Source organism: Coloeus monedula (assembly GCF_965178545.1).
Source record: "Coloeus monedula genome assembly, chromosome: 4".
NCBI lineage: Eukaryota > Metazoa > Chordata > Aves > Passeriformes > Corvidae > Coloeus > Coloeus monedula.
In genome coordinates this window covers 65,982,208-66,006,696 of record NC_138784.1, presented here as the reverse complement: position 1 = coordinate 66,006,696, position 24,489 = coordinate 65,982,208, and the positions used below count along the sequence as shown (strand labels likewise).

Sequence of the window (24,489 nt, the reverse complement as noted above, 5' to 3'; positions counted from 1 at the left end):
TGTTTTGTCCTCTGGCCCCAAATCATTGAACTATTTTCTAATCTCTTGTTATGTCTGTGTCAGCCTTTGCCCTTCAGTTGGGTAGCTGAGACACCTCATTTGGAGTTTTCCAGGCACTGTGACCCACATCTACCCCTTGACACCTCTTTTCTGACTTCTCTCATTTACTGAGATGGTGTTTTCCAAGGACTCTGTGTTCCCTCACAAAACAGTAAGAGGCAACCTCTGTGTGAAACTAAAAACATTATCGAATGCTTAAGCTCCTTTCACAGACTCCTCTCTTGTCTCCAAAGCCAGTTGAAATTCAGCCTGTCTGCTTTTGAAGTAGGTGACCTGCGGAAGTGCTTGTGTGCCCAGAAGATTGACTGTTGAGCTTTACCTGTCTACAGACTTGGTCTTGCCTATCTTTAGACTATCACAGCTACTACCCTGCCTGAAAGTGTGCCATAAAGGCCTTGTTCTACCAAATCTATGCAATCCTTTAATCTATGGGCTTTATTACTGTACCTCAGAAGGACTGAGGGGCAGCAATACCCAGCTTGCAGCAGGGAAGATAAATGCCTTCCTTAAGAGACAAGGCTTTTAATGTGTCAGGGGAGAGAGAGGGGCCCTGCCAGAGAGTGATTGAGCACAGTTGAATTAGGCTTTGCTCTGAATCACCCTCTGGACATGCCTGTCCACCTGAATTGATTGTGCAGGGAGTCAGGGGAGGCTCATTCTAACTTACACATTTAAATTAAATGCCTCTCGTTCAATGGTGCGAATGCATTCTTCCCTCCTCTAATGGTACCCAAATCTCCCTCGGAAATGGGGCTGCCTTCTCAGATCTGAAATATCTTCTGTGACCCTTTTGCTAATTTCTGTCTCCCCAGTGATCCAGCCACCCTGGTCTGGCAGGAGCTGTGCCCCAGCATGGCACGCTCCCTCCCGTCCTTAGCAGGTCGAGTTTAATCCTATGCAGTTTGGTTAGATAGGAGGACTTCTGTTACATGAAATAAAACTGTGAGGAATTTCAACAGCTCATGTAGGCCTGAAGAAACAAGAACAACAACAAAAAAAAATCAGCAGAAAGGAAAAACACACAAAGGTTTCTGGCAGTGGATGTGATCAGTGGATGTGATCACCCAGTATTAAGCTCAGAGTGAATCTCTGCAATTCCACACAGTCTTCCATTTGTTTATTTATTTTAACAACAGATTCACTTTGCTGGTCTTGTATGTCTATAGAAGTCCTATATACATATACATTCAAATCCACAATTCTACATATATATAACTATGTGTACATATATACACAGAGATCTTTTAATGCTGTTGTTTATGTTGTCTTGAGGCTCAATGTTATCAGGCTCTGTCACTTACTAGATTTCTAGGGATAAATTTCTAATGGATGTCTTTTCTACTTCAAAATCAAAATAAATAGTGGAAGAAGCTCGAAATATTTAGAGTTTGAGATATACAGATAAATATTCAGATATTGAGGTATTTGTGGAAAAGCTGTCTGAAAGAAATCTACGTGAAATCTTGAGATTTAAAGCAGGTTTTATCATAATCTAGCCAAACCTTTGATGATAAAATTGAAAAATTGTTACAATAACCCTTCCTTCAATATTTTAGTCTTCTGGTTTCTAGTGTGAAAAATTTCTATAAGTTCAGTAAAAGTAAAAATGTAAAGATGGGTAGTAATTTAGGCAATAGTGGTGAAAAATATCTCTTATTTAGAAGAAAACAATCTAAATAAATTGATTAACTTGCCTGAAAAATATGTAATAGACTTAATATATATTAGGCAAAGGCTTGGGCCTTGATTTTGTTTAGTGCATGCTAAGTCAAAGATAATTTTATTTATCAACAAAAATCCTTTTTTTCTTTATAATCAAAGTGTAAATGATATCTAAATATTAATGTATTAGTGTAAGTTAGGCAGTGAAATTGGCTTTTTAAAAATTGCATAATAAATATACTACTTGAATAATACTTCTTTCCTTACAGATTTTCTGGCCAGCATCAGCGAACAAGGTTGAAGAGTGCAAAATGGCTGGCAAGGATCCTACGGTAAATTATAATCCACATGCACGTATAAACAAATTAGGTACTTGGCAATAAAGTAAGAGCACCTTGAGTGCAGCCAAAGCAAAATGAAAGAAGTGTTTGTTTTGCTTTTGAAATGCTTTGCAAGCCAATCTATAAAGTGAAATTCTGGAAAAACAGGCAATGTAAACAGAATGCACCTTCAGACTTTGACAGATAGGAAAAGATATGCAGTGTCCGTTTCCTCGCCTTTTTTGGTTGTTACTAATCAAACTAGGTAATTGTACTTTTCCAAATATGTCCTGGGGTGATGCTGAACAGTCTGCTGGGCTGCTCTTCGGAGCAGGGAAGTTCTCTGGCTGCTCCCCCCAGGAACACGCTGTGAAGGTGGGTGGTACCCACTGTCTGCAGTCTGAAGACCCCAGCTGTGCACCAGTTTTCAGATGATGTTGCATGGTACTGGCTTCTGCTGAACCAAAAATATGAATGCCTTTAAAAGTAAATAAACCAGTGCAGTCTGCTAAAGGACTAACTCCACTGATTTTCATGAGGATGACTGATGGCACAGTTTCCAATCATGTGCTCAAAAAACACATGCAATTCTCACTGTCTTGGGTGAGATTTGGATGATTGAATATTAAAGCGGTTCTGAGATCTTGGTAAGGAAAAACATTCAGAAAATAAATCTATTTCCAACCTAAAGTGCATTAAGACTTGATCATACTAAAAAACAAAAGAGCTAGAGAAAAAAGGGAAGGAAAAAACTGTAAATCAAATACTGTGAACTGTGTGGACCTTAACGTTCTGTTTTAATTTTCATGCTGATCTGAAAATGTTACTCTAGGTCTTCAGTACAAAGCAACAATTGACTGCAAATCTCAATTTAAAGTTTTGGAAAGAAGCTTTTTATACAAATAGCAAAATCTGGTATTTGGACTTGCTTTCTTTTTAATCATCTCATTTTATGTTGAGCAAATTAGGGGGGAAAAGAGGTATCCTTAAGGAAACTTCCTAAGGTTACTTCTTGTTTTCCTGTAGAGGTCTGGCTTCTTCTCATGCAAGGTAGAGAGAAATCTGTGAATGAAAATTGCATTGCTGCATGAAAGTGGGAAAGCTACATGGACTCCTCTATAACTCATCTGTGGTGCTCAATCAGAGAGAGCCCAGTTCCCAGAGCAGGCAAAATGACATGAAAAGGAACAGCTGTCCAAATCCAGAGACTAACAAACTCAGTAGCTGTCTTCATGATGCTATTAAAATTCTATGTCATGTCTATTCCCTAGAGTTCCCAACATCTCATAACATTTGCCACTGTGTGGCATGACTGTTCTCTGTTTCCTGCAGCACGGCTGTGGGAACTTTGTGCGTGTGATCCAGTCGTACAATCGCACCCACCTGTACGTGTGTGGCAGTGGCGCCTTCAGCCCCGTCTGCGTCTACGTCAACAGGGGACGCCGGTCTGAGGTAACTCTCTTTTCACTTTATCCACTCGTTGTGCAGGGCATCCTACTGGAGTGATGCGAAAGCTCAAAGTTTTGAAAAGGCAAAAATCATTGTTCCCAGTAGGTTCCCTCACCGATGTTGAATAGCAAAAGAACAAAGGTCCATAGTTTTCTGACCCATTACCAGCTAGAAGCAAAGCCGTGATCAAAAGCCATGCCTCAAATGTGATGGTTGTCCAAAATTCCACAATCATACCAAATGCTGGGCTACATTTGATGTTACTATTTATTTGACATGGTCTGGTGAATTCATTCCTACCATTTGGTGGAAAACTGCCCAAGAAATACTTAAAAGGAAATAGCCAGTTAGATGAAAAATAAAATACAAAGTCCACTTTTTATAACTTCCGTATGTTACTGATTCCTGGGAGAAGCCCTTAATTTGGCTGACTATTCAGGTATGTGAAAGTTTGCTGGACTTCAGCTTAATACCCTCTAGATGCACTCCCAATACAGGAACTTTATCTACTGCACAAGTTTTGCCCCACTAGATGGTGCCTGGATGAAGCTGGTAAGTTTCTCTTCACTGTAAGTTCTTAGTTTTTCTAATCGGTCTCCAGTTTTTCTATATTCAGTTTCACTGTGTGTATTTTCACTGTAAGTACCAGATGTTTCAGAAGTATATGATCCAAGTTTCCTGATTTGAAAGTGGAATGTTTGTTTATGTGCAAATGTAATAGGTAATAAATTAAGCAACCAGAAGGAAGAAGAAAGGCACTTAACCAGGAGGCAGCACCTCAGTAGCTTTTGGGTCAGATTCATGTCTGCAGGCACAGGGGTGTGCAGTATATTTTCCAGAACAATGTGGAAGCAGATGTGTTGGGAAGGAAGATCAGAGCATGCTACCTGGAGCTTTGCCATGTGAGGGCAGCTTTAAAAGCAGGGCTGGCTTCTGGGGAAGACACTGGGAAATTCATCACTGCTTTAATTGGGAGTGGGATGGAAATTCTGGCCAAGACCAAGATTTCTGCATAGCTTTCCAGGGAGGTGATTAGTCAATGTTTCTCCAGATCAGTTTGCATGGGATGATCTCAGTGACTTTTGGTAGATCCCTACCTGGCTCCAGCTTCCTTAATACAGCCCACAGTCAGAATCACTGCACCTTCAGTCCTAATGAATGGTCTAAAAGTAGAGATTGTAGACCTGCATTTAAAGTGAGAAGCAAGCAGAGCTAAGTATGTAAATCCATCCTCCTGGTTAAAAAATTCTGCATTAACTTATTTTGGCGTATTTTGAAACAGGGGTCACCTTTCCCCAGCATTATTCTATTTCTTGAAAAATCATTTCTTCAGTGATCTCATTTGTCTTTAATTAATGTAATACTCCTTTATCATCTTAAGTACCGGTATCGCAGCCCAGAGAAGCTTGAATCTCATTATTTTAGACTGTTTGTAAATGAGATTGGGACAGAGGGGAGGGCAGGAAATGACATCTCCAGATGATGCAAGATGTTAAATTTCTTAAATGAAAAGTAAAAATGCATGACTTGGAAAAGCAGAACTGGCTTCACTTAGCCTGTCTGTATAGCTACATGCCTATGATCAATTGATTAAATAAACTGCTGCTTCAGACGTCTGGAGTCTGTGAGACACTTGACTGTAGGCACTTCATGCTCAAAGCCATTACTGTGCAGGCCAACAATAGCATAACAGTTTAAACCCGAGCATTTCCTTCTGAACTCATTCCATATATCTGTGCTCGACTAATTGATAGAGCAGAATGAGGAACTATGTAGTGCTGATGGGACCAGTAAAAACTCATTTTGTCCTCTGCTTCCATCATTTCACCTTCAGTTTGGTACAGTTTTCAATGCACAAAAGGTTGTTTTTGCATGTGCAAAATGAATATTTTTCAAAGCACATCTGTTTTTATCTAGAAGCTACAAAGCCTGGCAGAGTCATATCCAACAACCATAAGAACTGAGCCTGTTTTGCTCTCCTGTCTCTGGGATTCCACATAAGCTCACAAAAGATAGGGGTTTCATTGATGAGGCAAAATTGTGTCCTTTCCCCTGAAACAGAGGTTATAAAACAATTAATTTTCTTCCTTGGCACACTTGATACTTTGGTCTTCGGTAATTGTTCCCTTAGTCACCCAAATATATTCTAATGTCAAAGTAAATGAAAACAGAAGGAAATGTAATCCGTATGTGAAATAATTATAGACTAAATAGCAGTTTAATATATATGAAAATCAAGTGTAATCCTGGAGCTAGTTTAATAGAACAGTAATGGGCATTTTGAATTGGTAAATAGTGGTTTAATATAGTAAATATGGATTAGAATCAAGTTGCATATAATCTAGAAGTAAAAAAACAACAAAGAAACCACCCAAGATCACATTAGAAAGTTCATACTTATGTTTTAACATTGTTTAGAGAGCTTATTACTGAAACAATAGATAAGATCTCTGAGATTAAATTAGGCAAACAGAAGAGGGGAAGAGGGGGAAAAGAGAGAGGATAATGATATGAAAACTTCCTGCTGCAGCTGTTCATTTGAGCTTGGTGTAATCTTCAATTTGCTGGTGCCAAATGGCTGCTCAGGGACTGGCGTGGCATCCCCACTCCCTGTGATTTACATTGGCTGTTAAAGAGAATATAAGGAGTTGCTGTACTTTCTCAAATAACTAACTGTTGGCATCTACATCACAGAAACCTTTCTTTGGAATTTCTGTCAGCTACTTTTTTCTTTTGAATTGTTTTAAGTTTGGTTGTTTGTTGGGTTTTTTTTTGCAATTTTATCTTTTTTTTTATTAAAGATTGGAAGTTTGTTTTCGGAGCCCAAGAACAAGTAGTTAGGTATACAGTGGTGTGTGAGTCGGTGTGTGTTGGATCAGTGCATCTGCCATTACTGACTGCAGTTTTTAAGGAAAGAGCTTGGGCCTGAGTCACTTCTTGCTCAGCACACTGTGCTGGTATTGCTGGGAACCAAGAAATGAATAGTTGCACCAAAATGGGCAGATTTTCTAAAGTTATTCAGATTGTTTGTATTTCAAGCTGTAGTCCAGATTGCTTCTACTTTGCAAAATATATTTCCTGTTCCTTAATCACATAAAATATAAACAAATCCCTGTACAAACAAATCCCAAATTTCTTAAAAAAAAACCCAAAACCCAGGAGATTTCAGGCTATGGTAAGAGGTATAGATAAATCATCTATCATTGTGGATTTGGAGCTCTACACATAATCCAAAAGATGTTACTGAAGAAAATATATGTGATTTAGGGGATTTTTGGAGGTCTGATAGCTCAATAAAGACCAAATGATTTATGATATCATCCAATGACAGTTGTCATAAGAGATTTTTATTTCATATGTGTTATTGTTCTAGTAGCTTTATTATACTGGCCTAGACAGGTATAAGTACAACCATATATTCAAAAAATAAATTGTAAATAACTTCAAAAAAAAAAAGCATTCTCTACACATATTATTGCAGAGATCAGGCAACCCATCCTTAACTGAGACAGAGGGAAAATTTTTTTGATTCAGTGTCTTGAATTTATAACAAGAGTCTTGAAAATAACTGGATGTCAGTGTTATCTAACAAAATGATGGAATTTTGAATAGAAGAGTTAAACTACTGATAGTACAGTAAAAGTGCCCAATAGTGCACTGTTAATAGAGCATTGCTAATGCTGTGAACAGCCAGGCATAAAAATCAGCCTAGATCTAATGGTTTCTGACATGAGAAGTGACACACAAATCTACTTTGCAGGAACAAATCTTCAAGATCGACTCCAAGTGTGAATCAGGAAAGGGACGCTGTTCTTTCAACCCTAACGTGAACACGGTGTCTGTTATGATCAGTAAGTAAAGATACTCCAAGGCGCTGCAGTCTAAACCCATATGGTCATGTGTAGGGTGGGTTGATGGAATGCCCAGAGGAGGCTGGCCACAGAATTCAGCCTCCCAGGAGCAGTACCTTTTGTCTGGCTGATGGGCACAAGGGGTGGGTCCATCCATGTTTCAAAGCTTATCTGAAGCTTAAGGTGGGTGGAAAAACAAAATGCAGAAATAAGTTATTGAAAGGGGGAGAGGGACAGAAAACAAAAGGTTCCCCCTTTTCCAGCTTACGCATTTTTTCCCAGGATTAGTTTGAGCTTTACATTACCCTGTTTAGCATTTATGTTTGAATGGTTTCTGACCCTGTTCATCCTAGACAGCACTTGTGTCTCATTTAATTATTTGTAAAATCTCAGAGTAGCCAGGGAAAGAAAGCCTGAAGACTTCAGATGCTTTGAATTTCATTTTTATTGTCATTGCTGCTGTAGAACCCACCCACTATTGTAAAGCTCTTCATTCTTCAATTGGCTTTATACCCAACCAATTTTGAAATTTTCTTCCGTCTGAAAGACCAGAAGTGAAACAATAAAGGATTTCTTCTGTGCTTGTTGCACACCTATGAGAAAACTCAAAGGGGGCACACACTTGGGCAGCCTAAGTCATCTATAACAGATACTTTGCTTTTTTTTGACCAGGAAGAGCTGGAAATATATACTCAGTGTAACCTGACCTTTCACATTTGAAGTATGGTCACACACTTTTAGTGCCAAGGTCCTGATTTTTTGGCATGTGCCTGCTCCTTGCTGTTTTTTTGGCTATGAAGGGAACAGCAGTTGCATGGATTTTTGAGACTTTCTCAGTAAATAAATCTTATTGCACACAGATACTGCGTATTTCATCCAAGATTTACAAGGGATCAATGTGCAGTTTTTCTGCCATTCAGCTTCCTCTGAAATCAATTCCATCAATTACATACTGTGCCAGATATTTACTTGAAAATCTTATGGATCTTAAAGGAAGTATAATACAATCTGTCCTACATGGCCTGTTCAAAATATAAATTGCCTTTTTTTTTTTGATTCCTTATTGCAAATATATTTAGTACAAAGGACAAGTATATTTATTCACAGATATATGAACTGAACACCTTTAGGGAACAGGTAAATGCTACCTAGACATTCTCTGAACCTTGGCTGCCCTTATACCTTTATCTCAACAGTGATCTAGGGACAGTGTTTACAAACACTCACTGTGTAAAGAAAATATTTGTTCAAAGTCAGTGATAGATGAGTCCACTGCTACTCATTGCCATTTTGGTATTATTAAGTGAATCAACTGTTTCCTTTCCTTATTCTGTCTGGATTTTATAGGCAACATTAAAGAACATTGTTTCTGAATTATTGTTCATACAGTAAGCTGATTTTTTTCTATGATAGATCTATGGCAGCTTTGTTCATCTTAATAGACTTTTCATTATCTTCTTGATCTCTCAGTTATGTCACTAGAGAGACCTTCCCTGGTGTTTGACTTATCTTTCATGACATAGTTCATCTACAAAGTCTAAATTATTCCACAAAGGTCAAATTCCTTTTAAAAAGAGTCCCATAGATTGGGTTTTATACTTTCTCCTTTCTGTTGCAAAATCCGGTCACTACAAAAAAATATTAAGCTCTAATGAATTTAGCCTCAGTATCTGTGCCAGAAACATGAACATTTTGTAAGTCACAGCTTGTGTTGTAATGAGAGGACTGAGCCAATGTACTGGACTCTCCTTTGAGTTTTTTGCAGGAGGAATTCCCTCCTGTAGCTTCAGAAGATAGGAAATACCACCAGACCAACTAACTCTTCCACAATAAAAGAAGCACTTTTAAATATAGGTGCAATTTCTTGACCATTTTGGGCATCACTGGCCTAGAATACAGCAGGAAATCTGACTCACCCTTCAGAGGAAAGTAAAAATAAATTTGAACTTTGTACAATTTGCCATTGTACAGGGATGCATTTGCATCAAAGCAATAAAAAAATGTGCTTTTTGAAGCAGCTTGGCATAACTAGTGTGGAGGAGGCATAACTCTCTCCCCACTAAGACTATGAGATATTTATAAGAGCAGACATACCTCATCAATTGAGTAATTCCCCCCAGTAACAAAGCAAAGTAGTGTGAACTCATTGTGCTGTGCGTACCAAATACTGTGTGGAATTCAAGGATTTTACCAGAAGGAAGTGGAACTGACAGATCTCATCTGATACACGATTAGCAAGCAGATGGTAGGAAAGCTTAAGACATAAGTAATAGCATTTATACGTAATAGGATTAAAATTACATAGTATAGTACTGTTGCTGAAGTGTGGACATATGTGTATATGCATAGGACTGTACACAATGGTTCTCATTTAGTGAGAACCATAAGCCTGATCTCTTTCAGACAATTTGTTCCATAATAAGAATAAAGTTCTGATGGATTGAGGCAAGGAGGCAAATATACCAAATATAGATTTGTACAGATCTAACATCCTTCTGTCAATACCTGCTCAGGAAGTAAATGCTTCAGCAACATGCAGCAAATGCATTGCTTAAATCTCCTGTGTATGAATCTTGTCATCACAGGGAGAGGTGAGAGCAGAAGAGTGGCTGCTGGATGCCCTGCCAGGGTTCAGTGCAGGCTCCAGTTAGCAGCAGAAAAACAAAATCTCCAGAGTTTTAATACTCTCATGAGCTTCTCAATAGTCTTGCATGCTGATTATGAGCACACACAGACACACACACGCACACAAAAACAGCATGAAAATAGCCTCAAGTATTTCTGAGACTGTGACTCTTGCCAGCTTGACCACACTCTCTGGGTAGTCCAGGAATAGAGACAACATCAATCAAAGGACCCAGCTGTACTGGAATATATTCAGCCACCACTCCCACTCTGAGAGTTAGAGTTTATTTTAGCTACTGTTTTCTACTCTGGGGTTTCATTGTCATTAGTCAGTGGAAATTGCTTGGTTATTTACAGGGTAGAAAATGAGAGTACATGTAATTATAATTGTAATTGTATATACATGTTTATGCAAACACACACAAACACAAACACAGATAGACATCCTGACTGATGGACTGAGTTTTCAGCCCTGCACAGGGAGTGGAAGCTTATAGCTCTGTTAATGTAGGAGTTGCATGTCTCATTCTGCTCAAGCATAATGACCCTATACTTAGAACCAAGTACACAAAAAGGGACAACTGTTGCTCCATATTACTCTGGGTGAAGTTCAATAATATAATTGTCAGACCTCTGCAATACTGAAGTCAGCTCAAGGCTGCCTGGGGCAGTCCTAACTGCTGCTGGTAAAAATTGGCACTGATCCACTGACTGCAATAGATGTTGTGCCAGTTTACAGCAGCAATAAATTCTACTCAGTCGCTTCATCTATTTCCGTAACAAAGAAAAAAGTTCTTTGAAGTGTGTTCTTAAGATATTGAATGTGATGCTTTTTGATAGCACTAACCTGATTCTCCAGTGGTCCCTAGCAGTGGAAACTGAAAAACTAAACTTACTATCAAGAAAGGTTGCCCACATATGCAGCTCTGCTGTGGCATTTAATGGTACAGTTCCATAAAGTCTCTAAGAAAAATCTGATGACTCTCCCTTTACTGACTGAGTCTTTGTAAATCAGAGGAAACCTCATTCCCATGACCCACTATTTATCTGTATAGACTCATGTGTAAATAAAGACCTGAAGAATTTAAAATAAATGCTTGTTTTCCCAAAAGCCATAACAATTCTCCCTCCATTTCAATTTTTTTCAGATGAAGAGCTTTTTTCAGGAATGTATATTGATTTCATGGGGACGGATGCAGCCATTTTTCGCAGTCTGACCAAGAGGAATGCAGTGAGGACTGACCAGCACAACTCCAAGTGGCTGAGTGGTGAGACACCTTTGATTTACCAGTGCTTTTAATGGGTGTCATAGAGATTCATCTTTCCTTTGCTTAAAACAAAGACCGTATCTTTTAAAGAGCTCGTCTCTGAATTTAATTTATTAAGTTGAACCATGAAGAAATGTGTGTAAATACAAACTGTAGACAATGCACAGATGTAGAGGGATCCCTGTATGAACCAAGCTCTTCGGCCACCCCACATGAGGGCCTTTTCTGCATTAAGGCTGAACCAAACTGTTTGAGGGCAAGTGTATGAAAACCTTTCCAGTGGCAAGTGGTCAGACAGTCTGACTTCTGGGAAAGTGCCTTCACCTCTCACGAATCAGTTATTGCCTTAAATCTGTGTTTGGTTCTAAGATACCAGCTTCAGTTGAATCAAGATGATCCATCTCTGCACAGAAGACTCACCACCACTTGCATTCAAAACATGTGCAGAAGAGTGTCTCACTATCAGAGAAGTCAATGAGGATCATTGCCTCTTATTTCAGTGGAGAGGAATTGGTTATCCAAACACAGTAGAAAAACTCATCTCTGAGTGGCAGCACTTAACTCTTTGCTTCACTGACATCACTGTGAAAATTCTCCCTGTCTTTACTGGTAAGAAGACTCCTTCCAATGAAACCAATTTGAATTAAAATGGTGGTCAGCATTCTGAGCAGAGGTAGATGTGAAAGGCTATAGAGCAACTAACACAGCAGTTACGATTCTAAAAAACCTTCAGGTATGTTGAAGTTACTGTGTTTTTGTCTTGACATTTTTTATGGTGACTTATTATTCCTGTCTGGCTGTGACTACAATGAAATCACAGGATTTCAGTCACAATAAATTCATTTCACTATGAAAGACAAACTTTGTCTGCTTCCTAAATATTTCTTCTGCTCTACATTCTTACACTTATCTGCACACCATAACATGCATCCTAAAGTGAATAAGAGAAAAAGAAAATTAAAAATGCTTAATTTCTGGGAAATCTACTCATTACTTATGTTCAAAACAGGTACTTGAAACTACAATTTATTTCCATGTCCTTTTTGAGCCAGAGACATGACATTTGTTATATTAATTGAGAATAGAATTATGCAAATGGAAAAATGCTGCAGTCTAAAAATTCTGTCAGACATTCAACCTTTGTGTCAGATTGTTTCAAAATTGGTACTGCCCTTCAACCAAACAAGCAAACTTGTATGATCATTGAAAAGACAAAGTCTTCATGCAGGGAGAGGATCCCCTTCTTCCTTCAGTCAAAGGAGGTATTCTGAGGGCTGTTGCACTGTCCATTATATGCTTGATGTTTAGGTTATAAATTATTTTGCTCTCTCCCTAATTCTTCTCTGCAGTGTTTTACTTGTACATTTGATTGTGTTTATCAGCCTCTGATATGAAGTCAAATGCTGCTCAAGCATTTGCATGCCCTGCTTTCCTTTTCTGGGTTACACAGACTGTTTTCCTCTCTCATTTATGAACTTTATTTGTACATATTTCTGAGCTGTTCCAGCTTACTTTTATGTTTTGCCTCAATGAGACTTTCCTTAAGTGCCCCTGATAACACACTGATTCTTCTCTCTTCTTCCTCCAAGTCTGAGTCTCTGCAGTAATCTCATACCACTGCTTCTGGATTGCTTCTCTAAGAATTTGCTGTGAAATAAAATGTGAGGATGCAAAAACATATGGCTGCCAGTAAGGAGCCATTGACTTGTTGATGTTTGGTATATACAGCACTTCCTTGAAGCAGTCAGTAAATGTCAAATCGTTTGTTGCTTATACTGATACATCTTTTGGTTTCATCCATTTGGTAAACTTTTTCATTTCAGAGCCTATTTTTGTGGATGCTCATGTTATCCCAGATGGCACAGACCCCAATGATGCCAAAATCTACTTCTTCTTCAAAGAAAGACTCACAGACAACAGCGGCAGCACAAAGCAAATTCATTCAATGATTGCAAGAGTATGCCCAGTAAGAACCATTTTGTTTGCCAGGTTGCTGGGATAAGCTGCTAGTGTGACAAGATAATCTAAAGGACTAAATGTTTGAAAGGCTTTTGACTTATATTTGACAAAATTTCCTGTTTCTGTGTCACCATTCATAATTAAAAAGAGCTGTTACTGAACTCACAGCTGGGGTCTGAACCTGTTATATATATCTAAATATACATGTAAGGATATGGAAATGTGGAGGTTAAGGGATTTGTGTATTTCTCTGACTGAATCAGAATACTTACCAGTGTTGAATTTTCAAACTTGCTGTCGTTGGCACAAATAAGGCACATTAGTTTCTTAATAAAAATGAACTTAAGACAAGTGAAGGCTTTCACACACACACACTCAAAATATTTGAAGCATATTAGAAATATAAAGCTTTTAAATTGTTTGATTTAACATTCAAATACTGTTTTCATTTTTATGATATCTGTTGTTCCTGAGTTCTTATATTGATGCACGTGTGAGCCTAATTTTAAAAATGTGCACAGGAAATTTTAATTCAGGAGTTATGGCTATTCCTGGGCAATAATTAATTTTTTTTCACAGCACTCCTCATTGTCTCTATTTTGGTTTTTTTGTATCTCTACTCAACTATAGATGAAAAATGATTGAAGCGGCTATTAACATCTCTGGTGAAATCAATTTTTTTTAATGAGAAAAAAATTATAAATTCACAATTACTGCTAGCCTATTCATTCCTTCTTTTGGAAACCTTCAGGAAGTTCATTGTGAGTGTTTATGTATTCCCTGTCTTTAATTAGGGTCTTCTTTAGAATTTGATGCTTTATGGTGTTGTTGTGCCCGGGTGTGAGGGCCTTTGTCATATTCTGGCAATATGATGAGGCATGTGATCTCTTTTATAATCTCCATTTTCTGTACTTTAGTGAGAGTGCCTAAAGGCCTTTTTGGGTATTTTCCAAGGAGCTGTTTTACACAATTACAGCTGTATTTGGGTTTTTTACTGTTATAATGAAGCCCAGATTATTTTTGAATGGCCTAAGCCTGTTTAGACTTAGACTGAAGCCAGTGGCAGAATCCCAAGGCTAATGAAAATAAATCTGAGCCAGTCATATTTGTATACTTGTATACATACCATCATATTCGTGTATCAACACCTTTCAGTCTGGCCAAATATATTACCCCCTGAAAAGACTCCTTATAAGTCACCCAAAAAGTTGGATTACCAACTCCAACAGCACCAGTGAAACATGCACAGCACTTCATTGAAATCACATTTCAATAGCTTCTACATTTTGGGTTTTCTCTTTCCTTGGGTGACATCATGCTATGCAGTTTGGAAGACACTGCTCTTACCTGAGGCATTCACCAGCACAGTTAGTCAGGATCTGGCACCTCCGTGCTGCATCATCTGGTTTGGCAGTTACAGTTCCCACCTCACACCATAGAAAATTGGAAAGATCCTTGAGCAAGCTGTGATCAAATCATCTCTGGACAAAGTTACCAGGACTTGCAACAGTGCAAAACTAGCTTGAACCACACTAGCCTTCATTTCTGAATATTGTTTGGCATATCCACCTCATGTGCCAGCATGGCTTATTGGGTCAGGTGCAGCTCTGCTGCTGTCAGGACTAGAAGAAACATCCCTCTAGAGAACCATGTGACCTCTTAGAGATAGCATGGACTTTATCCTGGGTGTCAATGAGTGATACAGGACTCCACAGTCACTTCCAATCCTAATAGCATACACTGCTGATGCACAAAATCTAATGCCCAGCCTTCCAAGCCTGCTAGCCCAGCAGAGAAGGTCCACTCAGAAAACTAGATTTTGTTTTTTTCTGCATATGGAATGTTTAGACGAGGGGATTTGGTTTAGGCCTATTTATTTTTAATATTAAATTCACCAGATAATTATATAGATAATTAACCTGAGAAAAATGTGGGAAAGCCCAGTAAAATGTTAGCTGTGTTTTATTTCTTCTTTTCTGAAAATAATATTCCTTTCCAGAATGACACAGGTGGTCAGCGCAGTCTTGTGAACAAGTGGACAACATTCTTGAAAGCAAGACTTGTGTGCTCAGTAATGGATGAAGATGGAACAGAAACGTACTTTGATGAATTAGGTATGACAAAAAACATTCCTTAAAATTTTCATCTAAATGCTTTACTTCGTGCATATTTAATGACTGATTTTCATACAGTTCCTTGGTGAAGTTGCTAACAGTGAAATCATAGCACTAGGAGTCCATGACAGAATCCCTCTTGCAGTGTTATGACGGGAAATGAAAAAATTCTTCATAGGTCTCTCTGTGTAATTATCATTACCTTTGAAATAAAGGTAATTAATCTTGACTATGTAAAACAATGATATATGTAAAGAATTAATATTTGGACAGGAACATTTAAGTGACTCTCGTACTATTTTACTACTAGCTTGGATAACAATAGAGGATTTTTAACATCTCTTTGAAACTGTTTTTTATACCGCTGTGTAACAGACAACTTTTCCACAATACATTTTTTCTAGTTTTTGATCACGGGGTAGAGTCCTCAATTTGGTAGTTCAAGGTAATACTAATAAATCGTGTTACTGGCACCAGCAATAGCACTATGAATAAATATAATTTGTCAGGAACCATTCAGTCACACAAATTTTCATTTCAACATATGAAACACTGTAAATATTCAACCCGTAATCTATACAGCAATTACAAGAGGTTTCCTTTAATGATGGAATTAATAGATGCATGTCTTGATACCTACATGCCAAACAACATTACCAGAAAGTTTCAAATTCTATATTTCCACAGCTGAGATGTGCAAAATCAGGTGTGGAAGGATTTGGTATATGCTTTACTATAAAAATAAATAATATAAGCAGCTAATGTGCCCTGCACTGGGTCTGCATCTGGTTCTGATCTTCTCTCCATTGTATCCACTCTCTTTTCTCAATTGTTATTCCTGATTTTCACCAGAGTATATGGGGTTTGGAGTCTTTTTGAGTTTCTGTATTTGCAACTGTTTGGTGTAGTTACTTTGGTTCAAGGTTTCAGTGGAACCCGATTGGGACTAGGAGCAGATCCTAACTTGCTCTAGCTCGGAATGTGTAAGGTGTTTGGAGGACAGATTTTCTGAAGTTCACAGTGCCTCAGCACTGCCTCAGCGGCTCATCTTTCAGAACTGTGATTTACCAACCCCCTCCTCTTCAACAAAGCAGTAGGATAACTGCTTTTAGTTTCTTGTATAACAAAATGTAGGACCATAGTGAATAGGAGACAATGCTCTCAGCGTGGGCTCCCAGCACAATCCCATAGCAAAGAGGAAGAATACAATCACAGCTGGAAATTCAGAGCACTGGGAGAGAGCAAACACATGCTTCTGTGTTCATGTATAATGCAGGAGAGTATAACACTCCCAGTTCTGCATGGTGAAGTCTTTTGCTTTTGACATATTGAAAAGAATATTTAAAAAATTCAGCAGGTTAAATGAAAGAGCCACATAAATTAATGGAAAGCTAAAGAACATGTTCTGTGATAAAAAGCTCAAACAGTTCAGTCTTTTTTGTGTTGTAAATTAAGTTTAAGAGGTAGCATGATTATAGTTATTAAAAACATTTGCAAGGAGAAACTGTCAGAGATTAAAGTAGTTTTCACTGAAGTGTAAAAAAAAAATCAACAGATCAGAGGTAATAGTGGGTAAATTCATTTCAGTGAGTAGGTACAGTTTTGCACAGTGCAGTCAATTAATCCCTACACAACAGGAGGAGAGAGGTTTACATCTTTCAGTGTCTTTACTGCAAAGCTTCATGATGTTCATATCATGTTGAAAATGCAGTAGTGAGGGCACTCCAGTGCGTTGTGGACAGTAAAACACCTGATTTCCCTCTTTTCGATTACATCCATCTATGGGAACTCTTTGTCTTTAACCTATTGCAACTTTAATGTTTTCCTACTGCTAAACAACCTGCTGAAATGAGATACAGCTGAGAGAAATGTGTGACGTGGATCCTGAATGTGTTTGAAAATCTTTGCCTTCTGTCTCCATAAGGCTAGAGGGCATGGAGTTAATTTCCAAATTTGCTTCTGAATGTTAAATTGCTAGATGTATGCATATATGGTCTGTTCATGTGGTAAGTCTCCTTTTTCCTGTTCAAGTCTGAGATAAAACTACTGTTGGCTTCAGGAGGAATAAAGTCACCAATTAAACTGGAAAATAAAGTTTTTCTTATTATTCAAAACATTTTTCTTTCTCTTTCTTACAGAGGATGTATTTCTCCTAGAGACAGATAACCCCAGAACAACACTTGTGTATGGAATTTTCACAACATCAAGGTAAGCATGGAGATTTGAAAAATATTCCCTGAACTGCCTGATTTTCTGTATGGAAACTGAAACTGATGTTTTGTGGATGAGGCTGTGCTGTGCAATTTTGTGTGTCTGCTGTGGCTGTGGTTTGCATGAGGGAGCCTCAGTATCATTGCTCTTGGTATCCATGTCAGAGCTACGCTCCTTGGAACAAACTGCTTCCTGACATACTGTCAGCTGGCACTGGGAAAACATTTCTGTGGAGGGCCACTTGTCACTGTTCAGCAGTGGAAAGCCAAATGACTTCAATGCAGTGAACTCATGTGGCATCTGAGAGCACTTAACACCTCCTGAAGAACATCCAGCACCCTGAAGGATCAAACCAGGAATTCTTACATGAATTCATACAAATCATTTCCAGTCTCTCGGCTGGCTGATGATCACAGAGATGGCAAATAACCCATTTTGGCTTCAGTTGGCTACAAAGGGACAAGCTTACGTGGCATTTGGTCACCTCCTTGCAGCTCCCCATTACCAGTCAGTTGTATTCACTTACTGTCAGGCTTAGAAAGCATTTACTGAGCTCCCAAGGGTGGTGGAAGCACTAGATATGGCTTACGATGCTGAAACTGTCCACAAAGATAGAACTGACAGGTGGACCAATAGATTCTTCCACCTCTACTTTTATTTTTCTCATTTTTTCCTCTTGCCTTCACCACATTGTGTTAGTACAGAAAAAAATAGTTACTACTCACTGATTTGTGATATGGTGCCCTTTACTATTTAGCTGTCACTTCTTACCTTCTAAGAGGTCTTCCACTTTTTTTTTAAATTTAGTTTATTTGATCAAATTAGAAAATTATATAACTTATTAATTAATTCCTTTAATGGAAATTTTTAGTAAAAAAATCCTTTCAGTTTTTTTTTTTCCCCAATAGACTTCTTTCACAGAGATATAGGGATCTGCTTACTCAAATAGGTAAATAAGACAGGAGAATATGATTCTCTGATATTTAATTGGGAAAGAAAAACATCACATGACTTGTAAACTTAGATGCTGTCTGTAATTCCTACTTCACAAAAAGAGAAAAGGATGAGCTTATGTTTAGCAGTAAAACAACACTTATCATTAGGTTGGGGGTGCAACATGGCTGAGCTGGTAACACTTCCACCTGATTCTGGTATTTCTCCAGTGGAAATGAGGTTTGAATCCCAGAACCACATAAGGTGACAAAAAGGAGGAAAGTTCACTTTTTCCTGTCTCTCAAGATGTTTTCTCTCTCTGTTGAAGGTTTTACACACATACATTTCTGTTTTTGTGAACTACATGGTCTATGCTTACTTTATTTTGGTTCAACTATATGTTGAATGTGTTACCTAGTTAAATACAGCAACCCTAAGGAACTCCTTAATAGTTCCTGTATCTTCACCTCTGTAGACTTCCAACTCATAAAAGAAGCAAGAGAGAAACATCACAGGAAGTAATAACTACTAGTATTTTTATCTAAATCATACAGAAGAAAACCGAGTAATACTGAACTAAATTATTTTAGTGTCATAATATGCTGTAAATCTAACATAAAACATCTGGAAAGACTAAATGCATTTCTCAAAATCTATTAATACCCAGTAAAATTTCCACAAATACCATAATCAATCTAAAAGGTTCATTCTACTCATCCATATATAGCTGAGAGCAATGTGGATTTCACTTTTGTTGTTTAGACACTATGTGTAATGTTTTCAGGCTTTTTTATGGAGTGTTTTTTCTTCTTCAATTGAAAACAGTAACTTGGATTATCTCCATCCTACACTTAACACCAGGCAGATTTTAGACTGTCTGGAGTTTCCACTTTTTAAATATAAATATCACAAACCTTACACGCAGTGAGAGGAAAAATGAGGGAGTTAATTCACTGTAGTCAGCATTACCATCAATCGGGAATTTTTTCCCTTAGTGCCCTTCAGCGTCATGGGGTGATGGAGACCATTCAGGGCTTGTGCTAACTGGACCCGTGGCTGAATCTAGAACAGTGGGAAGAACATGCCCTGTTCTTAGGTGATTGCCTGTGTTCTCCTCAGGAAGCTTCAAACGTGGGTCTTCATAAGACCAGTTTTATGGGTGTATTTCAGGACTGTATAGGAGTAATTCCTTTACAGCGCAAGTCCCCATTTTTCGTAAAAAGGCTGGAAACTGATTATAATAATCCAACCAACTGTAATTGCTCTGGATGTTTTTATTAATGTTTTAGCCATGTATTTCAGGAGCCTCATGGAGGTCTTGTGGTTAATATACTGGTAGGGAGTTCTGGAAACCTGTGCTGAGCTTGGCAGTACAAAGTTTACAAAACTCTTGTCTCACTGTAGTCAGCAATATTTTTGCCATTGATTTAACTGGAGCCAGGTTATATTTCCTTTATATTTAGCATTAGGAAGTCTTCTTATTGTACCAGTAGGTTAGTGCCTTCCTCTCTCTTTTTGCAGTTCACTGTTCAGAAAGGTGCTAAGTCTTAAGAGGTAGTGGTGCATATTGGGCAGCTAGATCAGTCGATTTTAAATGTTTTAAATCCATATTAAATTGTATAAAATATATTATTTTAGAGGTATCTTTCATCATTGGACCTCCCCAAATTATGGAAAAGCTATAAAAAAGTTGGTAGATTGCAATGCTTTTTCTTCTGTCTTCCAGCTCCATCTTTAAAGGCTCAGCCGTGTGTGTGTATCATCTGTCTGACATCCAGACTGTGTTCAATGGACCATTTGCACACAAGGAGGGCCCAAACCACCAGCTGATTCCATATCAGGGCAGAATTCCGTACCCGCGGCCTGGCACCGTAAGTACAAGGATGTTTATTCAGTCTTGCCAGTTGCTTGTCTTTGTTTAATGCACAAATAAATATTACTTATTCCAGGAGAGAAGTCTGTATGTGACTGTGACAGTTACAGTTCAGAACTATTTTATTTGCTTTTCAGTTGCCTACAAATCCAACTGCAAATCACATAGTGTCTGGAAATCTTCTAGAAAGAATTAAAAGTCATGTAAAATGTTAATCACTCTTTCTGCTGCAAAGGTGATAAGAATAATTTCATTAGGTGACAGTCTTCTTGTTTGCATGTGCATTTTCATTTTGTGGGTACATTTGAGGAAAATGTAGCTAAATAAATAAGCATGCAAAGACAGCATTGTTAGTGTGTTTTACAGCCTGGATCCAACTGTCTGTAAGTCTGTCTTCTGTCTGTATGAATTTTCTTTAGTTCTCCAGAGTCTTGCACCTCTACTCAGATGTTTAGGAGATATAGTAGGAGACTTAGAGAACAAGGTTTCTGGGACTGGTCACTTAACTAATACCCTATCAGGTTCTGAATCTTAGAAGAGAGACCTAGAAATAGATGGGTTTTTATGCCATTCAGTTCACAATAGTCTTCCTTCTTTAGAAAGCTTTTTGTATGCCTTGAAAATTTTTCAGGACTTTCTTTCAGTGTATCAGGGTTAGTAATAATCTTCCAATAAATTCTGTATGCAAGTAGAGCTAGCTCTGTTTCCAAGTTGTGCAGATATATCTCATGAAGTATTTTAAACAGAACTATTACTTGTTCTTATTTTTCAGCTTCATGGTGTATAAAAATTGCCGTTAATGCACTTTTCTCTTTATCTATTTACTTACTTATTTTCACTATTCTTAATTTAGATGTAGCAGAAATGCGACACATGATATTTCAGTCTTTAATAAAAAATGTATAAGCTTTCCTAGAATCATCTCTAAATCCATATTTGGTAAATGAAGTATAGTACTGTGGGTGTGTGTTGACTGCTATGAGGTCTTACAATTTCTTAAGTATCAGAATGAAATAGGTATGCAGAGAATCATAAATTGTCTGTCAATGATACAGTTATTTTTTTAGATTAATAATTCGTTGCTTTTCCATTTATCACAGGAAATTAAATTTTATTTTAATTTTGCCAGTCTCTGTGAGAACTTTTAACCATATCACTATTTTGTTCTGATTTGTCTTTGTGCTGCAAGATCTTGTACTTTTCCTCTTTCTCTATTGAACATGGAATAGCTCAGACACATGGAACAGTTCTTCCTGTTCACACAATTCTTCATGACATTTTTGTGCAGTTATTGTTGGCTATAAGAGTTAGGACTTTACATTCCCAGATCTCTAGAATTAACTAATCAATACCTGACATTCCACTAAGGTCTATTGCTAGCATTAATCTTTCTTTGCAATTAATTCATACAGCTCTAATCTTGTGAGTTCACTGAGGCTTTAAAAAAAAGACCCACTTAAACAGGAAGTTTCACACTCTTGTGATTAGTAACATTTCAAAGTTTCTTGCTGTTTCAGAGTATTTTGTTTGCATGTGTTTCCTCAACCACTGCCATGTTTTTCTTGGTTCACCTCACAGAAGCTTCTGAGGTATTCCAGATGGGCTTAAAGAAATTGGGCAGCACAGTGGAAAGGGGGAAAAAAAATCAGATTTGGATTTAACATGGTGACAGAAATTATCTACATTTTTCAGATGTGCCGATGAGCTCTGAATTTGAAGATAAATTCTTAGATCATAGCTCATAGAGATTCCTTCGTTGACCATTGCTGGTTTTCAGATCACTGGCTTTTCTGTGCTTCTTCATGATTCAGCCAAAACACAGTACCTTAGTCATATTTTCTAAGATGGAATTTCTTTGGCTTTGCTTTTATTTCACTGCCAAAAAATTCCACTTTTAAATGTCTACCACAAACTCTATTTTTCACTTATGTCAAAGCGAAAATCGGGACACGGGGATTTTTTGCTGCTCAGAATTTGTGCTCAAAGAGTTAACTTTGATCAGCCATGCTTGCAGACTATGGGACTTGATCCTCTTTTTTCTGAAATGTACTTTTTTTGTAACTTCTGGGGTGCTGGACTAGACAGGGATGTCTTTTTATATGACATGGAAAATCCTACTTTACAGTTGCCCAAAGAGATATTCATACTAAACCTCTGGACAGAAACGAAAGTTCGTCATGTCGCAGTACTGGATAAACAATGGAAAGGCTTCAGTGTAGCTTCAGTAGGATTAAATGAAGCAATGCATTCTTTTGGCCATGATCAACTCAGCAGTGTCTGGCTGGCCTTCACTAAATACCAATGGTTTCTTATTTCTCCACAAGCAAAACTTACGTATGGAAAAAAAAATACTTAACTGGCAGCTTGCTACTAAACTCAATGATGTTTGAGAGTAGTTTCCATTTTTCAGAGTTTACAGAAATAGTTTTTGTACCTACAGCATACTGTAAATTAAAGAATTCTGGTTTTCTCTGCAATCTTACTGCATGGTAATCAACTGTGAACATAAGATTGTGCAGCCAAGTCCTTGAATGAGGCGTGAAGGATACACGTTCAATCCCTCCAGGAAAGGGAGAGCTTAGGTTTCTTCAGTATCATCTTTTGCTTGTCATTGGTTTAGCAAAAGAATTAATTGATTAAAGATGTTTGTTAAGGCTTTGCTCAGGACAATGATATAATGTAAGTTTTTAGGGTCATGCTGGTGTGAATCATAGCACAGACATTTTTGCAAGAAGTCACAGACAAAAGTCACATGACTCCAAGTCAAGAATGGAAGGGTTGAAAGTATCAGAGAAAGACTTAATTGAGCAATGTGAGACAGGAAAGTTTAAATTGAACTGTCTGTGAAACTGAATCCCTCTTGAAAGGAACTGGGGTCTGGCAGAGCACTACCAAGTGGAATTATCTTGCTAATGATGAATGCAGTTCTTTTATCAGAATTTGTTGCTAATCTTAACAGATAGTTCCATACATTTTCTGGGATGTGGACGAATATGCTAGATGGGGTAGAGCAAGCAAGATAATAAGAACTGAACTTTCTGAGCAATCTTAGAGCATTAACATGTACTATCATTTCTAATGAGAGCCAAAACAAAACCCTTAGGATAAATATGAGCCCAGAAAAATAAATTGTCGAGGATGTCAGATGAGAGAAATGACCCATATCTGAGCTGAGTTCTGCTTCTTCTTCCTGGAGGTAACTGATGCCAAAGCAACTTCTTTAAAGAATTCTACTTTGTATAAATAATTTACTCCTGAGCCAGAAGATGACTCCAAAGCCTGTGATTAGGCTGAAGTCCCTCTCTACTTGTTTCCTGGTATGCCCAATGAATAGTTTATTAGGTGCACAATATGGAACAGCTTTCAGCAGTGAGGGTAGAACAGGCACTCCCGCCTGTGGTTACAGGGATGCCCTGGGAGCTGAAGACCCAAATTCCAACATTGCATCTCATCAGGTAGGATGGACACATGAGTCATATATCCCCAGACAGTTTCCAAGTCTCTCAGAATATGATTCATTTTATGTAATTTTAGCCATCCAAAAGCAGGGTGTTTAGTCTGAATTACTGACTACAGAGAAAACCTAAGAATAAATGCCTCACTTTAAGAGAGTAGAAGTCAGGTGAGGTAAATCTCTCCCTAAGCTACTGGTTATTTTTTGTCCCTGGTTTTGACCAGAAATTCCATCCTAGATGTAAGAATGGCCCTTGTCAAAATAAACAAATTTCCATCAAGTGGTTTTTATTGAACAAATCATTTTCCAATTGGAAAAATATTGCTTTGAAACACTTCTGAATATCTCCAATACTCTGAGGAGAGTTTCACATCTCAGAAATATTATAAGGGGAAAAAATTAAAGCTCAGGAGCAGCAATAAGAAGTGAGGTAGTGGTAGCAAAAAATAAAAATAATCTAAATTAACACAGGTACATCCAGAACACTGTACCAATTACTGGCACAGCTCTGATTTCTTCACAGTTTCCTTTTAGTTTCAATCTCAGCAAACAGTTGAGTTTTCTAAGATGGTTTTTATTTTCTTATGAGGTCCAGAATGCCTCAGGGATGATTATTTGGATAGTTCTTCATTATATTTAAAGAAGCATCCAAAGTATTCATGGACCTGTTACTTCTCAGGCATAGGGGAAAGTATACACGGTCTTATAAA

General features: G+C 37.8%; 1 protein-coding gene across 3 annotated transcripts in view; it reads left to right on the top strand.

Moving 5' to 3' along the window:
- Positions 1-24,489, top strand: part of SEMA3C (semaphorin 3C) — a 118,536-nt gene that overhangs the window by 66,831 nt on the left and 27,216 nt on the right. For all 3 annotated transcript variants that reach the window (XM_082279821.1, XM_082279820.1, XM_082279822.1), the window contains 8 exons: positions 1,992-2,054; positions 3,375-3,494; positions 7,252-7,342; positions 11,116-11,235; positions 13,059-13,201; positions 15,194-15,308; positions 17,447-17,516; positions 20,179-20,323. In XM_082279821.1, the coding sequence (XP_082135947.1) occupies positions 1,992-2,054; positions 3,375-3,494; positions 7,252-7,342; positions 11,116-11,235; positions 13,059-13,201; positions 15,194-15,308; positions 17,447-17,516; positions 20,179-20,323 (867 nt within the window). The remainder of the gene's footprint in view (positions 1-1,991; positions 2,055-3,374; positions 3,495-7,251; positions 7,343-11,115; positions 11,236-13,058; positions 13,202-15,193; positions 15,309-17,446; positions 17,517-20,178; positions 20,324-24,489) is intronic.